The 25,717-nt window shown below is 50.2% G+C and overlaps 1 protein-coding gene across 10 annotated transcripts; it reads left to right on the forward strand.

The window, feature by feature from the left end:
* The first annotated feature begins 3,255 nt into the window (after positions 1-3,255).
* Positions 3,256-25,619, forward strand: APBB1 (amyloid beta precursor protein binding family B member 1). 10 transcript variants are annotated; one of them, XM_040964069.1, is made up of 16 exons: positions 3,302-3,355; positions 10,194-10,383; positions 10,793-10,934; positions 16,095-16,270; positions 16,367-16,423; positions 16,508-16,593; positions 16,703-16,766; positions 17,160-17,309; positions 17,660-17,787; positions 17,888-17,893; positions 18,146-18,260; positions 18,406-18,490; positions 18,747-18,830; positions 24,487-24,602; positions 24,763-24,939; positions 25,028-25,619. In XM_040964069.1, exons 3-16 carry the CDS (start codon positions 10,847-10,849, stop codon positions 25,193-25,195), a joined length of 1,500 nt encoding a protein of 499 aa, XP_040820003.1. In that variant the 5' UTR covers positions 3,302-3,355; positions 10,194-10,383; positions 10,793-10,846; the 3' UTR covers positions 25,196-25,619. The 10 variants fall into 10 exon arrangements, with proteins under 10 accessions (XP_040820000.1, XP_040820003.1, XP_040819999.1 ...); XM_040964065.1 differs by lacking the exon at positions 3,302-3,355 and adding an exon at positions 3,506-3,718 and having other exon boundaries at positions 10,194-10,934; XM_040964068.1 differs by lacking the exon at positions 3,302-3,355 and adding an exon at positions 3,592-3,718 and having other exon boundaries at positions 10,194-10,934; positions 24,763-24,951; positions 25,469-25,619.
* Positions 25,620-25,717: the final 98 nt, after the last annotated feature.

Below are 25,717 nucleotides of genomic sequence, written 5' to 3' on the forward strand. Positions count from 1 at the left end.
GCAATCTTCACCTGAATCTTAAATGTTAAGCCAAATGCCTGCCTCCACCGTTTCAGATTTAATCCTATGCCCATCCCTGAATTAATCACATTGGCTCGGATAGTCCAATCTCTGGTTGGAGCCACCTCTGAAATGGATTATGGGACTGGGATGATTTCTGTCTGAGCCACAGGGACTTAGAATCTGGAGAGAAAGCGTCTCTGAAGGAAACTGTTGTGCTATTGTCAATAGAAAGAGAAAATAATGTTGGACAATAGTGACAACAACATCACTGTTCACAATAGGATATCGTTTATCTTTAAGGTTTGCTTTTTCCCCATCCAACCTTCCTTTCATTCCTTCCTGAGTTACAGACTTTGAAAATACTGTGGGCCCGGAATGATAGCGTAGTGGTTAAAGTCCTTACCTTGAATGCACCGGGATCCCATATGGGTGCCGGATCTAATCCCGGCAGCCCCACTTCCCATCCAGCTCCCTGCTTGTGGCCTGAGAAAGCAGTCGAGAACGGCTCAAAGCCTTGGGACCCTGCACCCGTGTGGGAGACCTGGAGGAAGCACCTGGCTTCTGGATTCAAATTGGCACAGCACCGGCTGTTGCAGCCACTTGGGGAGTGAATCATCGGATGGAAGATCTTCCTCTCTGTCTCTCCTCCTCTGTATATCTGCCTTTCCAATAAAAATAATAAGTAAATCTTAAAAATAATACCCTATTCCTTCAGTATGCAAAGTTAAGTATCCAGTTGTTTCAAGTGAGCTTGTGATCTCAGTCTTCATTGTCTCCAGAATCTTGCTCATTCATCTTTATTTTAAGAACACATCTTCTCTATTGCTATTTTTGTAGTTTATAGCCATGTTAAGCCTCCACCATAAAAAAACAAAACAAAAAAAAAACCTTTAGATCTGAGAGATGAACTTCATTCAATTTTATAATTTCAAGTTATTACTACCCTTTTTCATGAATAAATCACTGAATGTACAAATGGCTATACAGCTAGAGCTGGGCCAGGCCAAAGCTAGCAGCCAGGAGCCAGGAGCCAGGAGCTTCATCCAGGTCTCTTATGTTGGTATAGGGGCCCAAGATTTGGGCTATCCCCCACTGCTTTTTCAGGCACATTAGCAGAGAGCTGGATTAGAAGCAGGGGCAGCCAGGGTTTGGATTGGTGCCCACATGGAATGCTGGTGTTGGAGGCAACAGCTTTATCTGCTATACCATAACACCAGCACCAGTCATAGACTTTGCAGACGTGGGGGAAATCAGGAATTCAAGGATACTGTCTGTGAGTCATACATATCAGGAGGATAGCCAGGTGGGTTGCACATTGTCCTTTTGCATGGTAGCTAAACTACCTTCTCACTCTTCATCATGCTATCTCATGTCCACAGATTACGTGAAAGCATTTTACTGAAAATTGCAGCCTTCCTGCTCAGCAAGATTAACAAGACAAATATTCTGATAGGTTACCTATAGACAGGAGCTATATCTGATTTTTTTTTATTTGCTCAAAAATCTGGAAGTCCCACTTTCCTCTACAATGCATTAACTGATTGATCAACTGATCATTAATTTCTGTAAGTTTCACCTCCTGAGCATTGAACTTATACAGTTTTCTTCATTCCTAGTCCCATCTGTCCAAGCCTTCATCATCTCCGACATACCTCACCATCGCTCTTCCTATCTGGTCTCTGAGTTTGCTTTCCTTCTATGTAATCTTCCTCAGCAGTCAGAAGTGATCTAAAATGTAGCCATGACTATTGGCATTCTCCTACTTTGCCTTCCTGACTGGTCTTCCACTGCCCTCTACACACAGTTCAACCATCCTTAGCCCAACAGCGAAGGCAAGTCTTGGGTTGACACCTTCTCATTCTCTGCTCTCGTCTGACCTCTGTTTCTTTTATCCCTTCCCCTTGCTTAAGTGTCATTTCCAGCAAAAGCTTCCCAAACCTCCCAGGCCAAAGGAAGCCCATTCGTGTAGTATCCTGCACGTCCCCTTCGGGATGTTCACATCTCTAAGTGACACGTTTCCTCAGCTGAATTTCAAGCTGCACAAGGACAGGAACTGAATCTTGCTCCTTTACAGGTTCCTAGCACCCAGGATGGTGCCTGGTACATAATATTTGCTGAAAAAGGACACATGAGGCCAAAGACAGCTTTCTTCTGAATGACTCTTGCTCATTCTTCAAGATCTCATTTCCCCTCAGTGGGTTACACTGAAATTCTATTCATTGTCTGCAACCATAGGGGCCTGACTTGGCATAGGTGATTGTGAAATCCTAATAAACTCTTGGCCATGAGTTGACAGCTGTTGAAACTGGATGGTGAATCCAGAAGAGGGATTATAACTCTTCTCCTTTGGAATTTTCCATAATAAAAGGTTAAGACATTTATATTCACCTCAAGTCAAGTGAAAGTCGATCCAACGATGACCTTGGGCACGCTGGAAGATGCTGGTGCCATTCGCTGGGATGGATGCAGCTGCACTGCCTCCGGTCGTAGGGGGTGGGGTGCGGTGAATGAATGTGGGGGGTTCTTTCTTACCCTAGAGAATGTCTGCAGACCAATGAAGGGGTGTGGAAAACTGAATTTGGAGACAGACAGCTTTAGTTACAAATCGTTTGAGTGTGTCTCCAGTCAACTGCTCAACGTGTTTACAACTTCAGCCAATTAGACCCTCTGCCTGAGAGGGGTGAGCCCTTGGAGGGTTGCTGGGTGCCAAACACCCTTGTTCTCCTTGATGCCTCCCGGGTTACTGATCCGACACTGGGATCTGACCCAGGACGGGCCTGCAGTAAATTTTGCTCCCCGCCATATCTTCCTCGGTATTTTCCATTCACATCTTCCCCACCACCCCCCTTCTTTCTTTCCTTTCCTACGAACGGCTCCCGGGAGCAATTTGTTCTAGACGTTTGCGGAGCTGTGGTGTCCCAGCCTTAATGTTCAGCCGCAGGGATAGGGCGTTGGGAAACACTTGGGTTCCAGCTTCGTGTCAACGTTGATTGGAACTGAGGACAAGTCGCTTTACCTTTCTGAATCCCTGCATCTGCGTCTGCAACACGAGGCTGCTCATTGTGGCGATTCCACAGAGGTGCTCTGTGGAGTAGATGCCAGCAAACGGTTTAACAGAGAGCCTGGCACCAGAGAGGCGGTCAATAACCGCGAGCTATTATTATCAGCCGCGCTGCGCCCTCGCCTCCCCACCCGGACGACAGGCAGCGTTGCCGCAGGAGCCCAGCAGGCCGCCTCTTCCGCGCCCCTCCCCGCGGCCGCGGCCCCCGCACGGCCACTGCCGCCCGGGCTCCCACCTCGCCGGCGCGTCGCCCCGCGGCTGTGCGGGGCAAGGGGCCCTGCGGCTCGCAGGGTGAGTCTGTGGCACCGCAGCGCAGGGTGGTGCCGGGCTGAGCAGGGGTTCCGGGGCCCCGGGCGCAGGGAGGTTGGCTGGCGACGAGGGGGGAGCTCTCAGAACCGGACCGCGGGGCAGCGAGGGCGGACCCCCCCCCCCCAAGGCAAGCTGCGGCAAGTGCAGCCCCGCTTGCAGCGCGCGCGCCCGCGCCCGGGCCAAGATGGCGCCCCTCCCCCCACGCGCGTCCCCGTCGCTCGGGGCGCGCCCCCGCGGTCCGCGCGCTCCTGGGCGGGGGATGTTGTGATGGAGAAGCCGCGGCGGAGCCCGAGCCCCGCAGCCTGAACCATCTCCACCACCTGGGCCTGGGGCCTCGCCGCGCAGGTAGGAGCTACCAATGGCCCGGACCAACCCGGGTGGTAGGACCCTGAGTCCCAGCGGCAGGCAGCGCAGCGGCCCCTGCCCCGCCGCGGCCCAGGCCCCCCGGCCAGGCCCCATCCCCCTCCCGCCGCGCGCCTGTGCACCGCCCTCCTGGCCCCTCGCGGGGATCCGCCTTGGTCCTCACGCCGCTCCCTTCTCGGCCCTTTCTGGAGCTCTTTCGGGATGACGGGAGGGGGAGGGAGCACGAATATAGAGGACTCACAGCGAGGGGCCGTGGGAGATGGGGGAGGGGAGGTTTAGGGCTGGGAAGGGGACGTGGGTGGGGTGGGGAGGCGGCGGCAGGGGTTCCAGCAGGGGTTCCCTGGCCGGGGATCTGTCACACTGCATTCGCAGCCCTGGCTACCGCAAGCGAGGGGTGTGCCCTGGGGCCAGCTGTGCGTCCAGCCGGCCAGCAGGCCTAGCCCTCTGAGGAGCGCTCTTTAGTAGCAGTTTCCCACTGCCAGTGGAGAGGCTATTCTGAACCTGTTTTGAGTCTGTCCTTGCGTCTCTTGTGTTCGGGACTCCCCAGGCTATAGGCCCAGCTGTCTCCCTCTGCAAAGCCCAGACCCAGTCCGCACTTCTCACTTCCCATTCATTTGTCAAACCACTTCACTGTGCCTTGGGTGCCTGCCACCCACTGAAGCTGACCACGTCAAGGTCACCCACCACCTGCGTGTAGCGAGCTCCGGTGGACGTTTTCCTGTTGATCCCCTTACCTTTGAGGAGCATTTGGTGCTGTGTGGCAGTCGCCGCTCCTTGAACAGTCTCTGCTTTCTCTCCCAGGGCATTGTCTGCCTCTCTCTATCATTTGCCCTCCTCCTCCTCCTCTTCAGAGGTGAGGCTCTGCGTTCTGTCCTGAGCGGCCTTGTCTCTTCTGTCCTTTCTCCTTGAGGATTTTATTCACTCTGAAGGCTCCAAATTTCATACGTGTGCTGACGAGTCTCCAAATCATATCTCTAGCCCATACCTCTCTCCTAAAGTCCCCACACATATATATCCAGCCATCCTTCTGACAGCCCCTTGGATGTACAGCAGGGATTCCAAATCTGCAAATCTCAAATGATCTTCCCTGGTTCCTTCTCTCCCCCACCCCTCTGCATCTGATTTCACCATGTGCTAGCACATCTGCTGCTTAAATAGTCCTCAAGTCCATTAGTTTCACTTCATTCACACTGCTACCACTGTTTTTCCCTTGACAGCTGTAACAGTATACTCTATCTCCTCTAACATAGCACCCAGAGAAATCCTTTTAAAAAATACATCTGATCATCTATTGATTGAACAGATGAGTCTTGAGCACCTAATACATACTGAGCGTAGTACTGAAAATAGGCCAGCTCCTTTTTGTCCAGGCATCTGACAATCTATGATGAAAATCAAAGAAGTGTAGATTACGAACATTGTAAATACAGTGAAGGAAAGATGTATGGTGTCTTAAGAGCACACAAGAGCAGAAGCTAATGTGGCCATGAAGATGGGGAGAGGAGGCGCAAGAAGCCATCCTTGAGAACAGGTAATTTGAACTACGATGGAAAGGAGAGGTAGCAGTTACATTAGGCTAAGGTAAGGGAGGAATTCAGGGAAGGAGGGCAGTCAGGGCAGAACAGAAGGCAGGAGCCAGGCTGAGCAGCACAGTTGAGGGTTCGGTAAGAATTGTGTTCTTTGGATTTTGTCCTTGGTATACATTGTTGATGGTGACAGCTGCACGGAGTAGACAAAGTTCAGAAGTCTTTTTTTGTTTGTTTGTTTTCAGAAGGAAAATGACAAGTACCTGGGGATGAATTGAATATAGAATAAGCTACTAGGATGTCAAGGATGGCTGGCCATATCATCAGAAAAGAGAAAAGGCTGGGTGCCAAGGTTCATGAGCACCTTTAGTGGTTGAGAGTGAGACACAAGAATGGACATATTTGTTCAAGAGGTCTTTGAGACATCCTGGTGGAGATGTTGAGTAGACAGTTGGATGTTTGTATCTATAAGTCAGATGAACGATTTGCATTGAACAGGTAAAGTTAGTAAACACCAATGTGCAGGTGTAACTGATGCTGTGGGGATGAATGAATACCTATGTAGGATATAGAATGTAGAAGAGAAAACAGCCCAAGGACAAGCTGAGGGGGGCGGGGATTTCAGTATGCAATGGCTGATGGAGGAAGATGAGCCAGCCAAGGAGATAAAGGAGTCAACAATTACCAGAGTTACAGGGAAAAAAAACAAGAATTGTGGAGTGTGCAAGCCATGGATGACAGTTGGATGAAAGGTTGACGGGGTCAAATGCTGCTAAAAGTACAGACAAGATAAGGGCTGTAAGTGTCTGTAAGATTAAATGGCATAAGCATCATGTTGATTTGGGTGGGAGCTGTTACCCAGTCATGATGGGAGGGTTGAGCAGTGAGTGGGAGGTGAAGAGATGGCAACAGTGAGTAGAGACAAATCTTAAGCAGTTTGCCTGTGTGTAGGAGAGTAGAGATAGGGTGGCATATGGCTCTGGACCATTGTTAGGTCAAGAAATACTTTGTTTACAAGTTGGGAACTAGTGAATCTCATTGAGGAGACGGTGATTATGCCAAAGAGCAATGGATAAATGGTAGTGTTGAATACCTGGAAAGAAGTAATAGCAGGGATCTGAATTAGAGGTAAAACAATGGATTTAGGAAAGAAAAAGGTTGGGTGCCAAGGTTGCTGAATTTGTTTGAGGATGTTCCTTAACTCACAATTTCTCGTCCCTTCATCAATTAGCAGTGGACACTGTCCTCAGAGAGCGAGGTGGGGAAGCACTTGTGTGCACTGGAGTAAGCCCCAGGCTCTTCTTCTGTAATACTCCATGGCTCATTCGAGAGGTAGGAAGTGCTTGTATGAACAGGCACGGTTGTACAATTCACTGCTTAGGAGTGAATTTTTCAGGAATTGTGTTCGCCTAGACAGTGAGCTCCTCCAGGGGAGGGACCATTTCCTTATTACTCTCCCCCCATGCCTACCATAGTTCCCAGCATGAAGTAAGCTGTCAGGTGTGAAGACTGTACAAGGCTTTCTCCCTAGCCTTGTGGTCTCCTACAAGTTTCTAACAGCTCAGTAGCCACTCCTGTTACTTTCTCACTCGATGTCCCTGCTCAGCTCCCTATCTTGAGATAGGACCCATTTTGCTCTTTCCATCATTTGAGATGATGCAGGCATTGATAATTTCAGTGAGAGAGGAGAGGTTGGATTGTGCTTCTTCATGATGACATTGGGTGGCTAGTCCTCCTCTCGATTTTAAAACATAAGGAGATGGGGCCCAGCGCGGTGGCGCAAGTGGTTAAAGGTCCTCGCCTTGCACGCCCCAGGATCCCATATGGGCGCCGGTTCTAATCCCGGCAGCCCCGCTTCCCTTCCAGCTCCCTGCCTGTGGCCTGGGAAAGCAGTCGAGGACAGCCCAAGGCTTTGGGAACCTGCACCCACGTGGGAGACCCGGAAGAGGCTCCTGGCTTCGGATCGGCATAGTATCGGCCCGTTGCACTCACTTGGGGAGTGAATCATCGGACGGAAGATCTTCCTCTCTGTCTCTCTTCTCTGTATATCCGCCTTTCCAATGAAAAAATAATAAAAATAAATCTTTAAAAAAAAAAAACATAAGGAGATGGCGACCATACTGCTTTGGGCTAGATGCTCAGCTTTGGTGAAACTTCCCCATTCTCCCACCCAGAACTTTTTGCCCTAGTGAGCAGACTGGCAGGGCTGCCCTTCCTCACAAAGGGTTTGTGAGGGGACACAGTGACAGCTGACCAGGCCTTTCGTAGTCCCAGCCTCACAGTGCGTATGGGAGCATTCCTCTTAGTGTGCAGGAACGTGATTTCTAAGGTCCTCTGAGCTTGGCACAGACTTACGGGCCTTCATTTCCTGCCACAATCTTTGAGCCAGGATGTTGGTTAAGCTACCCCCTTTCCTCCTTCTCCTAAATCTCAGCCCTTCCCTGTCCAGGACTCTAATCCCATCTTCCCTCTCAGGAGTTCCTCATCACTCTCCAGAATTCTCCCAAACACCCCCTTTGCCCAGCTCCAGCCCATGGGGCCGCCAGAGCCACTTCTGAGCAACTTGGCTCCTAGTCCTCTCACCGCCTTGTGTGGGTACTTCTTCTCACCCTTCCTTCCAAATGATGGCCTGCTTGGTGGCAAACATGTAGCACATGCCACTGTGATGGGGATGTGAAATTTAGAAGACATGGCCTCAGGTACTCTGATGAAGTGCGGTAGTGAGTATTGTGAGATACGAAGGAGGGAATAGTCACTTCAGGGTCAGGAAAGCCTGCTTAGGAGCCAAAATCTGAAACTGAAGCAGAGGTTCTTATAGAGGGAGCCAGGATTCAAGACCTAAGGAGCAGGGTAAGCAAAGACCTGGGCTGTAAGAGTCCTGTTTCAGAATCCATCAGCATCCTTGTGGCTGGAGTATAAGGAATGATGAGGCAGGAAAGGGGACCAGGACTGAGATTGGCTTAGGAGGGCTCTTGGACATCCTGTCAGTGAGCTTAGATATTTTCCTAAAGGCTGTGGTGAGCCCTTTAAAATTTTGAACTGGGGAGTGACACAATCTGGTTTCCATTTTTGGAAGATTACTGTGGTTCTGGGTGGAGGCAGAGCTGTCTATTTTTCTCTTCACTTATCCCAGTGACCATGAGCTTTCTCATAGCCCAGGTGGAGCTGCACTGAACAGACCAGCAGTTACACGTGAGGCAGACACATGGACAGAAGCTCTTTCTCATTTATGTTAGAGACACATGTAGCATTGTACTAGGTTCTGGCATAGAAAGATGAGCTGTGGCTCCTCCCTCAGGACTGTGCACCACAGATAAACACTGGGAAGTCTTGCTCAGGTAACCAAACGTGGAGTTCACTGCTGTGCACCCTGCAGGGGATGCACAAGAGCTTGGGGAAATTGGCAATTGAGAAGGAAGACTTGTAAGGTGAGAAAATCGAGGTCCAAGCACACTGCAGTGGGAATCAGAAAGGACTGCACTGTTTTTGAGGTGCTCTGCAAGGATGGGAGAGTTTGTGTCAGAGAGAAAAAGAAAAGAGAACTGTAATATCAAGGAAGCAGAGAACAAAATAGTGGGCAGTGCTGAAAGAAGAGAGCACAGTGAGGGCTCAGGATGTGCAAGAATGGCTAGTGAATGGTCAGGGAGAAAGAACTAGGAGGTGGAGGCCAGAAAGGGTGCAAGAATCATGTAATTCATGCTGGGGAGTTGGGAAGGAGAGGAACAGAGCAGTAAAAGATGAGGTAGAGTAGGAGGGATGGGCTAAGCCATGGGAGTGAGATCCCTGGGAACAGAGAGACTGGAAGGGTAAGTTGGACTGAAACCGTGGAGCAGAAAGTAATCCTCAGAAGGGATTGTGACAAGAAGTCCAAGGAAGAGGGGAGGGACAAGCGGTCACAGAACAGAACTCCCCTTCTGAAGGGCAGGTGGAGTTTGGTTGGGGCACCAATGGCGAAGTCACAGTCACACAGCCAGGAGTTTCTGACACTGACAGGGGAGATGCTTGCAGAAGACAGGTGAGCAGATTCATATATTCATTCAGCAAATCTTTATTAACTATGCTAGGCACTAAGAATACTGTTTTGAATAGCCTTAAAAAGTCAAAATATTGATTAATTAAATTAATTAATTAAAATATTCAAAAAAGGAAAAATCCTCATTAATCTGGAACTCACAGTTGGGTCATGAGAGAGGCACCCATTAAACAAGTAAATAATGGAAGTTAGCTTGTCAGATGGTGCTAGGTATGAGGGGAGAGTTTGGGGATTGCTGGATGTGGTGAAATGCTCTATAGATATATCACCAAAATGTAGCCTCAGTTCACCAAAGGAGCATGGATTGGAGCCAAATGCCCTTGCTCTGTGATGTACCTTCCACTTCCTCATGAGCTGGTTCTAGAATGCTCATTCTCTCCAGTCTACACAATATCTGGTGAGGGGTGGGTTTGGGGACTGGATGAGCTCAGTGATTTATGATGCAGGGATACAGCTTGGGCAGCTCCCAATGGTGGATCTCTGGAAGGCAATGTAATAGGAGGGAAGAGACAGTCAGTGTCCAGTGTCCAAAATGCGTGAGCCAGTCCCATGCCACTATGTCCCTGGTACAGTATGCCCCCGCCGGAGGAGCTGGGGGTTGGGGACACACAGAGAGCCATTGTGCTGGTGGGAGTGAAGGCAGAGCATGCTCCAGCTGTGCCATTCCAGAAAGCTCAAATCTGGGGAATTTGGAAGATAGGGTTGACTGCAGACATGGCTGAGTTGTAGTGGGGGTGATATTGTAGGGATGGAAGTTGAGCCCAGTAATTCTCATTGGGAAAATAGCACATGGAGTATGGTGTGTTGGCCTGAGCGTGGGGAAATGTGGGTGAGGACAGAAGCAGAAATGCCATTGTGCTACCCCGAGGCTCAACCTGATTTCTTTCCCATTCCATAGGATCTACCAAGGCCATGTCTGTTCCATCATCATTGAGCCAATCGGCCATTAATGCCAACAGCCACGGAGGCCCTGCACTGAGCCTACCCCTGCCTTTGCACGCTGCTCACAACCAGCTGCTCAACGCCAAGCTGCAGGCCACAGCTGTGGGACCCAAGGACCTGCGCAGTGCCATGGGGGAGGGCGGTGGGCCTGAGCCAGGCCCCGCCAATGCCAAGTGGCTAAAGGAGGGCCAAAACCAGCTCCGACGGGCTGCCACAGCTCACCGAGACCAGAACCGCAATGTGACCATGACCCTGGCAGAAGAGGCCAGCCAAGAGCCTGAGACAGCACCCTTGGGCCCCAAAGGTCTGATGCACCTGTACTCTGAGCTGGAACTCTCGGCTCACAATGCGGCTAACCGAGGGCTTCGAGGACCAGGCCTGATCATCAGCACCCAAGGGCATGGGCCAGATGAGGGAGAGGAGAAGGCAGCAGGGGAGGCTGAAGAGGATGATGAGGAAGAGGATGAGGAAGAGGAGGAAGAGGAGGAGGACTTGTCTTCTCCTCCAGGGCTGCCAGAGCCCCTGGAGAATGTGGAAGCTCCCTCTGGGCCCCAGGCCCTCACAGATGGTCCCCGGGAACACAGCAAGAGTGCCAGCCTCCTGTTCGGCATGCGCAACAGTGCAGCCAGTGATGAGGACTCAAGCTGGGCCACCTTATCCCAGGGCAGTCCCTCCTATGGCTCTCCGGAAGACACAGGTACCTTTTGCAGCTTCATGTGGCAGTGGGGGAGGGTGTGAGGTCAGAGGCCATGGTCAGCATGGGTATGAGTTACAGAACCCATGTCCTTGGTGTGTAACAGAGCCTTCCCAAGTGTTCTTATTCAAAGGGCAAGTGGGCAGTTTGTCAACTGTTTCCATCTTGCACATGCTGATGGCTGGATCTATCCATCATGCATGCTGTTGTGTTTGGAAGGTGTAGACAAGTCTATTTATTGGGCACTTACCAAATAGCTCACTTTACTCCCCATTATTATAATTATTCCTCAGCATAATGCTGTGAGGCACAGATTATTATGCCCATTTTACAGATGCTAGAAAAAGATCTAAAGATCTGAAGAGATCTAACAAGAGTTAAAGAGATTTAGCGACTTCCTCAGACTGTGTGAGATACAATAGAAGTGAGCTCAAAAACGGGTCTGGATCCAGGCCCAAGCTCTTGGCCCGTTGTTCCACTGCCACCAATACCTGTAACAATATGCACTCAAATCCACTTGGGACATTCTGTCCGGTTTCAGGAGGCCAGGTCTGGAGAGGGCATCCAGGACCTGCCTACGGAACTCCACGAATATTGTGTGCTTATAACCTGCAAACTCTATGCAGAGCACCACACTGACTATTGCAAAGATGCAGTTTTATCAGAAGTAGGATGTTGACTACAATGCATGAAATTGAGGAAGAATTAACTTGTTCTGTGTTTGGGGAGGAAGGATAGCTATTAAGGTTGCAAGGCTAAATCTTTAAATAGGTCTCATTTAAGTGAGTGGTGTCTCCTTATTTGCTAGTGTCACATGGAGTTCCAAGCATGGGAGTGGAAGTATAGGTCCAGAAAGACTCTCCTCATGCCAGACAGCCAGCGCCTTGCAGACTGTTCCCAGCCTGGAATCTTTGCAAAGGGCAGACAGTTCAGATGAACCCACACTGCAAACCATCCTCCTTGGCAGAACTAAAACATACGTTTTCAAACCTCTGCAGAACCACAGGAAGCAGAGTCATGAGCCTGATTTACCTAGTGATCCAATTTCAACAACTTTTTGACACATAGTTACTTCAAGAAGGTTCATAGAAAATGCATATTTTGAAAAAAAAATGCGTGGTTTTCAAAATCTTTTGTCCCCCAAATAAGTATCTTTTAATTCCATTTTCACAAACTTCTTGAAGGACCTTCCCTATTTAACGAATCATGCTACCTCTGTGTCCACTCCTGCACCCCAGCCCAGGTTATTTTGAAATAGATATGTTCATTTGCATATTTACTTATTCATTTCTCAAAGATGAAACTCTTTTTTAAAAAGCACAATACCATTATCATACCCAGTGAATGTGCCACTTTTTAAAGAGTTTAGGTTTTGTGAATTAGTATTCAAATTGTTCTGTGACTGACGTGACTCTGAAAGTTTCCTTTGAGCTGTAAGTTCTTACATTTGTCTTTGCAGTTGTCCTATTTTTGCTTTTACAGAAGAAACCATGTTGTTTGTCCTGGGATTTCCAGGGTCTGGATTTTTTTTTCAGGTTCTTTCCCTGATTTGAGATTTCACATGTTCCTCTTGCCCTGGATTTCCTGTGAATTTGTTGTTATTTCCAGAGTGTTGATCAGGTTCAGATTTAAGGATTCTTGTGTTTGGTGTTTGTGAGGACACTTCAGACTTGATGCTGAGAACATTAACTGAATGTGAAATCTACGTGCCTCTCTTTTTTTGATTTTGTGGTCATCAGTGATCGTTGCCTGCACTCCCTTTGAAGGAAAAAGCCCTTACTTCATGCCAGCAGGCCACTTTTAGAGTTGTGTTAGGGGGATTATGTTGCCCCGATGCAACCATTTCAAGGGAAACTAAGAGACAGAGATTGATGTCAAATATCCCAATTTCTGAATGTTAGCAGGAAAGTATGGGTTTTAAAGATTATTGTGCAAGTTATACAAGTTTTATCTGAGGCTTGCATCAGCTTGTAGGCTATAGATTACTAGTCTGTGACCACAGTGGGTACGAGTCACAGGCAAAAGATACCTTGCTGTCCAGTGGCTCTTGAGAGTGGTCACTGTGGTGGCTGTACCCATGAGCCTCTAGCAGCATGAGGACGGAGCTGCAGGCAGTGAAAAATGTTTTATGCTTTTTGGGTTTTCACATTCTATTGGGAAGACAAAGAAACCAAGAAGCTCTGAGGTGATAAGTTCTCGGGTAGGGGAGGTACAGAAGGGGCGCTGGACCTCCCTGTGTGCATGGTCGGGGGGAAGGGAGTGGGTCCATTCTGAGAAGTGACCTTTACACTGATGTCTGAAGGTCAAGAGGAGGGAGGTTGGGTTGTGAGCTGATGATAGGCATATCCCAAACAAAGAAAGACAAGGCAAGTGGGGAGTGGTCAGAGAAAAAGGGTGAGGGAAAGACAGATGTTAATATACAAAACCTGTGGGGGAAATAAGGACTTTTATCATGAGAGCAATGAAAAAAACAGACAAGTATATTAGCTAGATGGTAACTTGATTCATTTAGCATCTCGGAAGAATCATACTAGCTGTAGTGTGCAGCCCGGATTGGAGATGACTAGATAGGAAGAGGGTTTTGAGGCTATTGCAAACATTCAGATTACAAAAAATAAAATAAAAAATAAAAAGATAGCCTAGATCATGGTTGAAAGAAGAGCAAGTGTTTGTTGAAGCCATGATTTCTGAGAAAATAGCCATACCTGGTCTGGCCGTTGAGCCACTCGTGAATGGAGAAATGATTCATGAGCACTGTGTGAAGGCCTGCGGGAGCCACAAGCATTAGGATTTGTGTGTGAGCATCCGCATGAAATGGTGCAGGAGCAAAGGTGGATGTATGTGTGTGGAAACCAAGAGCCAGGTGGGCCGTACTCCAGGGACATGTGCCAAGCCCCAGAAGGGCCTCCCAGATGGTCAAGGGGGAGAAGCTGCCCCTCCAGGACAGATCGGAAGGATGAAGCTCTTTGAAGCAGGAAGGTGCGGTCTGACAGGGCTGGCAGATGGATAGGGGGAGGTGTGTGTATGCGTGAGAGAGAGGGAGAGATTGATTCAGTCAGGAGATGGGGAACCAGCCCCCTTTCGTAGAAGTATCTGGCCCTTCTACATGTGGGCCGTGGTTGCAGAGGGAGGAAGCTCTGGGTGCTGGTGTTCCTGGAAGGATTTAACAGGAGAATCCTGAGGTCGATGGAGGGTATTGGGAGAACATGTTCACTGAACCTTAGCCAAGTGTCAGGTCCACATTGCAGACTTTATTTCCCAGGGCTAGAAAGGGGCGCTGTGGGGGAAGGAGAGGCAGTGGTGGCTGCCTGATGGATGGGCTGGAGAAGCCTCTCCTTATCAGGCATCTGGAGGCCGCCTCATTTGGAAACTGAGAATGGTGAGGCACCTTGGCTGCCTAAAACTCCCATCAGGTGTGCATCCACCTTGGTGTAACCACACCTACTCCTAGCCACTGTGTGCCTGGTTGCCCAGCAGCCTGAGTCTTGGGACTGCCTGTCCCTCAGAGCTGCCGCTTGGACCAGTCAGGATTCCTGGTTTCCCTGGTAACGGGAAGCACGTCAGCAGTCTGGGCGCTCCCAGCCGGTCCTGGTGCTGCGGTTGCCGAGGAGACACTGCAGCCTAGCTGGGCCCTGGCAGGTGAGGGGGGGTGGTGCTGGGAGGCCCCAAGCTCAACCTCACGTTTTCTGGGGCCTAGGCCCTCAAGGCCCACCCTGGGTGTAAACCGCTGGGCAGGTTCTGGGGATGGGAGGAGATCCCTGGGGACTTTAAGGCCACACCCAGTTTATGCTGAGCCATATAGGCTCTGCAGGGCCTCAGGTGGCTGGGGTATTCCCGGAGGGGCTAAGTTTCCTGGCTTCCCCGAATCTGGGCTTGACTGTACTGCTGAGGAGATTGTTGGGGGTGGGGTGGGGTGATGAAGATTGGGGACTAGGGGAGGGGTACCAGGGTAAAGAAGAAGAGGTGTTAGAAAAGGCTGGGGTCTCATGAGCCTCCCTTTCTCCTTACTTCCCCACCCTGAGGAAGTTCCCTCCTCTGGTGGTCCTGGTCCCTCCCTAGTGAGTTCCGGGCGGGGGAGGATCTTGCCTGGCAGACGCTCTGCCCTGGTGAGAAGGGGGTGGGATGAGCTTTTCTCTGCAGCCCAGCACCAGGCTGTGAGCCCAGCTGGCCAGGCTGGAGGGGCTGTGAGGAGGGAGGGTAGAGACAGGAGGGGCCGGGAATGAGCACCATGTTCTCCCAGGACTTCTTCCTGGCCATCATCCTGCAGGACAGCAGCCCAGGTGAGGGACAGCCCAGGTGTGATGTTGGGGTGCAGCTGGCTGGGAAAGCAGGATACATGAGCTGGGTTCCAGGGATGGAATGGTGTGATTCTGCCGGCAAAGGAGGGCTGTGTGTTGTGTGTGCACACGACAGGTTTGTCTCTATCTGTGTATGACAGAAGTTAAGGTGTAAGTAGCTAGTGTCTCCACACTTGTGACAGATCTTAATGTATGCTGTGTGTCTGCGTGTGTACCTACCTATTTGTGTGAAACCCACATGTATGCTGGGGTTGTTGTAGAGTTTATTGAGGCCTGGTATATATGGCTTGGGGCCATGGTGTCTGCATGGGTATATGGCTGAAATTGGTGCATGTGCTTGCCCCAGCATACACATGTGCACTTTTGTGTGATTCCTGCTGTCCTGACGTTTTCTGTAGATTGCCAAGCCTTGTGTTTGTGATTACACAGGTGTGTGGTGAGGCTTGCGTGTATTACATGTCTGTGTACTTGCGTGTATGAAGGAACTGGTAAATGTGCACCTTTGTATACCCTGAGACGTGGGTTTCTATGATATATGAACTGATGTGAATTGGGGTCGCCTAACCTCCCTCATTCCCTCTCTTTTCTCTTTTCTCTTTGCCTGCCTGCTTCCCTCCATGTGGTTACATTAGCCAGTAACAGGGCTCAGGAGGAGACCTGAGCCATGTCCCCTCCTCTTGGTGGCCCCTCAAGAGGTGACTCCAGTCTGTTGCCCTAGGAGGAAGCAGGGACCATGTTTTGCTTGGTCGTACCCTTTCCCTACCCCTTCTTCTCAACTATGGGCTCTCGGGAAAGGGGCTGAGCAGAGGTGTCCACCATCTGTTTATTGGTTGGACTCACCCTCAACAAGTCTCCCACTTAGCAGATTCCTTCTGGAACCCCAACGCCTTCGAGACGGATTCCGACCTACCGGCTGGATGGATGAGGGTCCAGGACACGTCAGGGACTTACTACTGGCACATCCCAACAGGGACTACTCAGTGGGAGCCCCCTGGCCGGGCTTCCCCCTCCCAGGGGAACAGCCCCCAAGAGGAGTCTCAGGTGAGATCACAGGCCTGCCCAGGGTGGAGGGGGAGTGGGAGTGTGCTGCTAGAACTGGATAAGCCCACCTCTCTCTGCTCCCATCCCTCCTTTCAGCTTACCTGGACAGGCTTTTCCCATGGAGAAGGCTTTGAGGATGGAGAATTTTGGAAGGTAGGTGAGGGTATTTGTTTTGTTGTGGTAATAGCTGAGGAAGGGACATCATTTTCTTCCTGATTCCTTAATTCTCTGCCCAAGGATGAGCCTAGTGAGGAGGCCCCCATGGAGTTGGGACTGAAGGAACCTGAAGAGGGGGCAGTACCCTTCCCAGCGCAAAGCATCAGGTGAGTTGCCAGTGCAGCGGGCTGGCAGCAGGCTGGATCTGTCTGGAGGGGACCGTGGGACAGTTCCATATATGGAGGCTGGGTGCCAAGCATCACCATCTGCTTCCAGCCCAGATCCATTGCCCCAAGAGGAGGAGAAGCTGTCCCCGCAGAATGCCAGCCCAGGGATCAAGGTTTGTTCAAAACCAACACCCCTTCAACAGGCTGGGATCCCTCTGTGTGCAGGACAAACCCCTCTTGCTGTGTTCTAGGGGTGTCTCTGGTTTCAATATAGCTCCCTTAGTCCTGAGTTGGGAGTTCAGCCATTCTCAGCACAGAGCCCTTAGTCTGAGCTGGAGGCACTTGAGTTTTTAACTCTGGTAGCCCAGCAGAGGACCTTTCCAGGTTTGGCACAGATGCTTCCTTTGAACCAGCAGGTCTCCCCTGAGATCTCCATAATTGCATCCTGTGTGGGGAAGTTCCCAATGACTGCCCCCTGCTCCCCGAACTCCTTATAGTCCTTGCTGGAGGTTCCTGCAGTTTCAACTCATACCATCCTCCCCCGACCTCTCTTCTGTGTTTGGCAGTGTTTCGCTGTGCGTTCCTTGGGCTGGGTGGAGATGACCGAGGAAGAGCTGGCACCTGGACGCAGCAGTGTGGCAGTCAACAATTGCATCCGTCAACTCTCCTACCACAAAAACAATCTGCATGACCCCATGTCTGGGGGCTGGGGGGAGGTGAGGGCCTGACTCAGGTGTGGTGGTATCTTGCAAATGTGAAGGAAATCATGAGATGAGTGGTCTGAGTGCCCAAGGAAGGATCGGGAGAGGCAGCATTGGCCCACCCCAAGAGACAGCAGCCCTTTGGGATGGACGAATGACCCCATTGAGAGAGGGTTACCCAACCTCAAAGGAATCGTGAGAACAATGACATGTGACTTCTATTGGAGATCCACCTGCAGAGCTGGCAGCCTGACATCAACACAGGAGCCCTAGAGCTGTGACTGATGTCTCCAGCTTCGGAGGTGGCTGAGACCAGCCCCCTTCCCTGCTGGGCTACCACTGAGTGTCTCTTCCTGGACCTGCAGGGCAAGAATCTGCTGTTGCAGCTGGAGGATGAGACTCTGAAGCTGGTGGAGCCACAGAGCCAGGCGTTGCTGCATGCCCAGCCCATTGTCAGCATTCGTGTGTGGGGTGTCGGGCGGGACAGTGGAAGGTAGGAACAGGGCCTGGGGTCCAGGGTGGGAGGCCCATGCAGCAGCTAGAGTCCTGCTCCCTAACTGTGTTATTTGTCTCTCTTGTGCTGCCGGACCCAGAGAGAGGTATATGTCTGTCTCCTTTACTGGTGCCCCTTTTCACACCTGGACCAGACACAAAGCACTCAAGTTGCCTCTATCCTGTCCTTTTCCTCCCTGCCTGCTGTGCTGGCCTGTTACCCCCACCTCAGCATGTTTGTCTGTCTACTCCTCCCCCAGAAGGCAGCCCCCAACTGAGGGCTGATGCCTTGGAGGAGCTGTAACGGGCAGGAGGATGGGCTGGCACTGGGAGAGACTGAGGTGCCCCTCCCCCCACAGGGACTTTGCCTACGTAGCTCGAGATAAGCTGACCCAGATGCTCAAGTGCCACGTGTTTCGCTGTGAGGCACCTGCCAAGAACATCGCCACCAGCCTGCATGAGATCTGCTCTAAGGCACGGCTCGCTCTGCTCCCTGGACTAGCTGCCACCTTTGCTCTACAAGGGAATGGGTGGGGTCATGGGGAGAGGAGGGCTCCAGGGGCAGCACAGATCTAACAGAATCTCCCGTGCTGCACCCTTCCTTTCCTTTGTTCTTCAGATCATGGCTGAACGGCGCAGTGCCCGCTGCTTGGTCAATGGACTCTCCTTGGACCACTCTAAACTCGTGGATGTCCCTTTCCAAGGTCAGTGTCAACCCCACCAGGCCCAACTCAGCTGTGTTGGCAGAGGTGGAGCCACCCAAGTGGAGGCACGTGCTCCTGGAAAATGAACACATGGAGATTGAACACATTGGATTAGATAGATGGAGGGAGTCCAAGGGAGTCAGAGGAAGAGGAAGAGGTGCTGGATTAAGGGAGTGGCTGGCTTCTGCCCTGGTGGTGGGGATGGGGAGTGAGCCAGAGCTGTGACCACAACTGAGCCTTCTCTTCTTTCCTGCAGTGGAATTCCCAGCACCTAAGAATGAGTTGGTACAGAAGTTCCAAGTCTATTACCTGGGGAATGTGCCTGTTGCTAAGCCTGTGGGTATGTGTGTCCACCCTTCTCTTGATCCCAAAGCTCATCGCAGACCCTTTGCCTGCACCCTGCCTCCTATGGAAAAGTTGCAGTGGTATTGGGAGGCAGGTGTTGAATGGTCAAAACACCAAGCAACAACTAGGGCTGGGTTAAAAAAAATCATGGAAAATGGAATTAAAAGATACCTTTTATCCGTATCCAAATATTTTAAAATAATTTACATTTTCTATGAACTTTCTGAAGGAACCCCCATTAAGTATAGGTTTAAAATTTTTTAAATGATTCGTTTGTTGAAAGGTAGAGGTGGAAGGGAGAGTGAGAGGCATTGCAATTGACTTTCCATCATTGATTCAATCCTCAAATGGAAGCCAGGATCTAGGAGCTTCATCTGGGTCTCCCATGTGAATGCAGAGGACCAAACACTTGGAGCATCTTATGTTTCTTTCCCAGGCGCTTTAGTAGGGAGCTGGATCAGAAGTGGAATAACTGGGACTTGAACCAGTGCCCATATGGGATGCTGGCTCTACAGGTGATTTAACCTGCCATAGCACCTGTCCCTAAAACATTAAAAAAAAAAAAAAGCTATTTGGAAGAGTCACAGATAGAGAGGGATAAATAGAGAGAGCACTTCCATCTGCTGGTTCACTCCTTAAATGCCTGCAAAAAACAGGATGAGGCAAGGCCGGAGCCAGGAGCCAGGGATTCCATCTGGGTGGCAGGAACCCAAACCTTTGAGCCATAATCTCCTGCCACCTAGGTGCATTGACAGGAAGCTGGATTGGAAGCACACAGTAGCCAGGATTTGAACCAGGCACTCCAAAATGGAATATGGGCATCTCAAGCAGTTGTGTAGCCCATAACACTCACCCCTTTCTATGCACTCTTTGAAGTATCTTGGGCATGAGGAACCCAGAGAAGAGACTATATAATTCACTCGTATTTTCAGCACTTCATAGTAACTGTCATAAAATACCTCTGAAGCCTGCCACGTACCAGTGTCTGTGTGAGGCACTGGGAAAACAATGGCTACAGTCCATCATTCATAGGGCTTTGTTAGAAAAACAGACAACAGTCAATCAAATAATCACACAGATGTGTGACTTTAAACGAAGTCATTCATTGAAAGAAAGCAGCAAGATGTAGCAGAGCAACTTCGTTTACCGTGTGTGTGTGTGTGTGTGTGTGTGTGTGTGTGTGTGTGTGTGTGGTGGTGGGAAGCAGAGACTCAGAAAAGGTTTCCCTGTGGTAATATTTGATATTTGAACTAAGATTAAAAACAGTGAGTAGAAGCTAATGAGACTGAGTAAGATGGAGGTGGAGACAGAAGAGGCAAGGGCTGTTGTTGGTCTCCAGTGGGAGGCGTTTTGGTATTTGGAAGACACAGGCCAGTGGTGCCAGATAAGGCTAAGAGTGGTCAGCAGTCACACCCTGAGGGGCCCCTCTGGCAAACCTTAATGATTTGGTCTTCAGCCTATGGGTAGCAAGGAGCTGTGGAGAAGTTTCTCTAAACAAGTGCTCTTGACATAATCAGATTCAAATGTTATAAATCTCACCTGCCTGTACAGTGGAGAAAGAAGTGGAAGTGGGGAGCTTAGTTAGGAAGATCCTGTGGCTGTTAGGGCTCATAGTGAGAATATTCTGGGCAGCAGCGGAGCTGAGGAGAGATGTGGGGTTTAGCAGGTGCTTTAGACAGTTAAAGCCAGTAGACGCACTGAGTGACTTTCTGGCTTCTAGAGCAGAGGAAGAGGAAGAGGTCAGTTTTGATGTGGGAACTGAGTTTGGTTTGAAGACGCTGAGTTTTAGGTGCCTTTTGGGACATTGGACTGACACTGGGTTTACAGGAATGAGTGGAGCAGATGGGCTGGGTTAGGGATAAACTTTCAGACACCATTGGCTAATAGGGGTAATCAGCTGTTGGTGTGGAGTAGATTGGCCCTGGAAAGGGAACGTCCTGGAGCAAGAAGGGAAATAGGGCAAGGCTTTGCCTTGAGGCTCTCCCACATTAAATTGTTGGATGGAGGAGAGGGAGATCACATAGTTGAATGTCCTGCCACAAGACACAAAGAGCTCAACAAATACTTGTTGAATGAATAAGTGCATGAATGAATGAAGCTTTTCTCAGATTACAGAACTTGGAAATGATATACCTGACTCAAATACTGGACATCCTCAGTTCTCTGCTCTTCCCCTCAGCCCACAATGATTTGAAGGACCAAAACCATACTTCCAGAGAGGGTACCCTTCTTCAAGGAGGTTGGGTTGAGCTGACATTTCACAGGAAGGCTTTTGGAGAGAGGATTGAGATTCTGGTTGTGGTTAATGACTGCCAAAGACTTGGAATGGAATATGACGGTAGTATGCTCAGGAACAAAAGGGGGGCTTGTCTGATTCCTGTACCTTTGCTTTTGTTTGTTCCTACTTCTATACCCTCAATTTCTATCATCAGATGGAAGATCTTCCTCTTTGTCTCTCCTCCTCTCTGTATATCTGACTTTGTAATGAAAATAAAATAAATCTTAAAAAAAAAAAAAAACCCAAAAAACAGAAAGGGAAGGAGAGAGTAAGAGAGAGAGAGGGAGAGAGACAGAGAGAGAAAGTGGTGGAGAGAGAGAGAGAGATTGATTTCCAATGGCCAGGACTGGGCCAGGCAAAGCCAGAAGCCTAGAATTCCATCTGGGTCTCTCATGTGGGAACAGGCACTTGGGCCATCTTCACTGCTTTGCTAGGCTTGTCAGCAGGTTGTGGATCATCAGCAGAGCAGCTGGAACTTGCACTGATACCAGTATGGAATGCCAGCACTGAAGGTGGCAGCTTAATCCACTGTGTCAGATTGCAGGCCCCTTAAACTCTCTTTTTAATCTCCTTGTTTGACCTTGACCATTCCCAAAGCTGCATTGCTCATTCATTCATTCGTTTAGTAAAGGATTATTAAGTACTTGACTAGTGCCAAGTTACTATGCCAGCCCTTGTTATTCATTGGTGAATAAAACTGGCCAAATCCCTGCCTTCAAATAACTTACATTCTAGCAAGTAAAGACAGTTAAATAGGTAAGTTATATACTATGTGACATGAAAAAAAAGCACAGCAGAGTAAAAGGGTTGGGAATTTTGGTCAGGGTGTAGATTTCAACCCTAGTTCTTACCAAATCTGAGAGCCCTTTTCCAGATCACGTTGCTTTATTGCTTGTATCCTTCCATACTGATCCTCCAGAAAGGTTAGATTCCACCCACGCTGTGCCGTCTGCATATTCAGCAGTTTGACCTTAATGTACTTTTCTATATTCATGAACTCAAGAAATTTCCCATTGCTGTGGCCTAAACATAAACAAACCTGTCTGCCTGTCTTTGAGGCCCTCTACGGTCTGACCTGGCTCACCCCACTCCTGGACAGCAGTCATCCTTCTAGTAGGCTCTGTCTTACATGGTTCTTACCAGTGTGTGTATTTGCCAATGCTGCCTCAGGGGTGACTTACTCATGCATCTGGAATTAGTTCAGCAGGTAAACCCTGAGTTAGGACTGGGGACATGGAGATGAATTAATCTTTGGCTTTGAGATGGTCACAGGTCTGTGTGGAAAAAAGCGATTACAGGATGTTGTGCTAGGAGTTGTCTCAGGCTTGCTCTCCCTGCCCTGCGGCAGGGAAGGCGTCCAGGCAGATCAAGGGTAGAGCCCTGAAGGATGAGAATCCAGGGTGTCCCAGACCGTCGAGGAGGGGAAGGCACTCCAGACGAAGGTTTTCCCTCAACTCTAGTCTGTATCCCTTGAGAGCATTCTCCTTGGTTGCTTTCTATTCCCCATCTGCCTAGCAGAACATTCACCAGGTCCAGATGATCATAATTCTACATAAATCACTTGGAGCTTGGGGAGCAGTAATAAGAGGCTTGAGAGCTCCAGCGAGGCCAGTTTTTGGAGAGCTTGCCTGCTTGGGAGTAGAGTTTGGCGTGGTCCAGGCAGAAGTGATATTAGCAAGGTTGTGATTGAGGAAAACTTCCAAGGAAGGCACTTGTCCTCTGCCTTCTCCTCTACCTACGAAGGGTCTGCACAGTCTACTTCTGGTGGCATAGAAAGGCACAGAAGGTCTCAGGTGGACAAGAGAGACATGTGCTCTTGGCATTGACATTGTGTAAAGACACAATAACTCACACTGTTAGCTCAGGCATGGAGCAGGAACTTGTGTCTCTGCCAAGCTATGTGCTCTTACGTTGGTTCTTGCTAAATGTGAGCAGAAGTAGGGGCCACAAGTGAAAGTATGAATATGTGTGGGTGGGTATGTTCTAAACATTATGTTACTTATTTGAAAGGCAGAGATACAGAGAGATGGGGAGAGAGAGAGAGAGAGAGAGAGAGAGAGAGAATATTTTCGATTTGCTGGTTCATTCCCCAAAATGGCCTCAATGATCAGTACTGGGCCAGGCCAAAGACAGGAATCAGGAGCTTCTTTTGGTTCTTCCATGAGAGTAGCAGGGACCCAAACACTTGGACCATCTTCCACTGCTTTCCCAGGAACATTAGCAAGGAACTGGATTGGAAGCAGAGCTGCCGGGACTTAAACCAGCAGCAATTTGGAATGTTGGCATCACAGGTGGCTGCTTTTCTCACTGTCACATGCCAGTCCTGAGTGGAAATGTTTGACGGCAGTTATTAGAGGCAGGTTGAAGGACCTTATGTTACAAGCAAGAATTGGTTTATCTGAAAAACAAGGAAGAACTTTAGGTTTCCTGGCCTTTGAACATTATATTCTTGAGTAGATCAAAGATTGTAAAACTACTTTCTCATTCTAAAGACTAGAAATAAAAGAAGAGGTAGGGAGGGCCCTGCACGGTGGCCTAGTGGCTAAGGTTAAAGTCCTCACCTTGAACGGGCTGGCACTTCCCATCCAGCTCCCTGCTTGCGGCCTGGGAAAGCAGTCGAGGACGGCCCAAAACCTTGGGACCCTGCACCCATGTGGGAGACCCGGAAGAACTCCTGGCTTCTGGCTTCAGATTGGCTTAGCTCCAACCGTGGCGGTCACTTGGGGAGTGAATCATCAGACAGAAGATCTTCCTCTCTGTCTCTCCTCCTCTCTGTATATCCAACTTCCTAATAAGAATACATAAATCTTTAAAAAAAAAGAGAGAGAGAGAGAAAAGAGGTAGGGAAAGACAGATGCCTCTTCTGTGTAATGAACACCTATTATCTAATCTCTGTTTTGGCTTCTTTATCTGTAAAAAAGTAATAAAAGAATCTGGGTGGAATTGTTGTGCCAGCAGAAATAAGATGATCCACTATGATTACTTAGCATAAGCATGACACAAAGTAAATATTGCCCCAATGGCTATGTTTAAAAAATCATGGTTAGCAGAGGACTGGTCTGGTTGACGAGGTCATTTTGTGTTGTGGAACAGCATGTGGCAGAAAGCAGATGAACTCCTGAAAGCCACAAACTAGGAGGTGGGCACATCATTCCATTTAGGAGGCAAAGTTAGTGAAGAAGACCCAAGCTGGGAACTGAGATAGTAAAATTCAGGTAGGCAATGTCCGGTCTCTGAGCACCCAGGAGGAGGTGCCCAAGGCAGCACCTCCCTTAGGGCTGTAGGGGGGTGAAGAGGGTGGAGTAGGAATTGGGAAATTCAAGGGCAAGCTATCTTCTCCCTTGCCTCAGTGGTCCACGTCTATGTCTTCCAGGGGTAGATGTGATTAACGGGGCCCTGGAGTCGGTCCTGGCCTCCAGCAGCCGTGAACAATGGACCCCAAGTCATGTCAGCGTTGCCCCTGCTACTCTCACCATCTTGCACCAGCAGGTAAAGCCCCAGGATAGGAGAAGCCATGGCTGTGCCTGCCATGGAGGGAAGTCTGGGGGTGAGGAGAAAAGCAGCTGCTAAGACCTAGGCACCTCCGTGGAATGCACAGGGTCAGCGGGGAGAAGTGTCTCTCCCTTACCTGGCTTTCTCCTCCCTGCAGACAGAGGCAGTCCTGGGGGAGTGTCGGGTACGGTTCCTCTCTTTCCTGGCTGTGGGCCGAGATGTCCACACGTTTGCATTCATTATGGCTGCCGGCCCAGCCTCCTTCTGCTGCCACATGTTCTGGTGCGAGCCCAATGCTGCCAGCCTCTCAGAGGCCGTGCAGGCTGCGTGCATGGTAAGCAGGGCAGTGGTGAAGGGGTGGGCAGGAAGTAGCCCCACGGAGAGGGGCTGGCCTTAGTGACAGGCCCGCCACCTCTTTGCAGCTCCGCTACCAGAAGTGTCTGGATGCCCGCTCCCAGGCCTCCACCTCCTGCCTCCCTGCACCGCCCGCTGAGTCCGTGGCCCGGCGAGTGGGGTGGACTGTCCGCAGGGGCGTGCAGTCACTGTGGGGCTCCCTCAAGCCCAAGCGCCTGGGGGCTCATACCCCGTGAAAAAGCCCTTCTCCTCCCTCCACCTGTTTGTGCTGGGCCCCAGGGTACTCAGGGGCTTGGGGCAGGGAGAGGGCCCTGGAGGCTGTTCCTAGGCCTCCTCAGCTCCCACTCCCCTCCCCCATAGCTGCCTCTCCCTAGTAGCTGTGGTTCCCTGCCCTGGGGCTGGGGAGGGAAAGCCTTGTCCTTCTCCAGGAAGTGATCACACTGGATCAATGACAAGGGGAGCAGGAAGCAAGGCCGCCCGGGGCTCTCCATCCTGTATTGCAGACAGAGCAAGAGGAACTGGGTCGGCCAGGGCCCCATCCTCACAGGACCCAGCTGGGGCAGAAGGAGGAAGGGACTGGTCCAGGCATGGGTCCCCTCTCCCCTGCCCCCTTGGCACCTCCACTGTACTGATATCACTAATAAAGTCTGTCTGCACTGCTGTGTGTGTCTTCCCCAACCCGCACCTCACCATCACCCCACTGCTGACTCTCAGCCATGCTCTTGCTCCCAGCGTCTCCTGGCCCTGGCCTCTTGGGG

Source organism: Ochotona curzoniae, unplaced genomic scaffold (assembly GCF_017591425.1).
Source record: "Ochotona curzoniae isolate NIBS_2020 unplaced genomic scaffold, NIBS_Ocur_1.0 scaffold_3223, whole genome shotgun sequence".
Lineage (NCBI taxonomy): Eukaryota > Metazoa > Chordata > Mammalia > Lagomorpha > Ochotonidae > Ochotona > Ochotona curzoniae.

Excerpts from the sequence above, each read along its gene's own strand:
- APBB1 (XM_040964065.1), top strand. The coding sequence starts at position 10,208 with ATGTCTGTTCCATCATCATTGAGCCAATCGGCCATTAATGCCAACAGC. Across the intron at positions 16,271-16,366 it reads GCCCCCAAGAGGAGTCTCAG|CTTACCTGGACAGGCTTTTC; the intron begins GTGAGATCACAG and ends CCCTCCTTTCAG. Across the intron at positions 18,491-18,746 it reads CGTGGATGTCCCTTTCCAAG|TGGAATTCCCAGCACCTAAG; the intron begins GTCAGTGTCAAC and ends TCTTTCCTGCAG.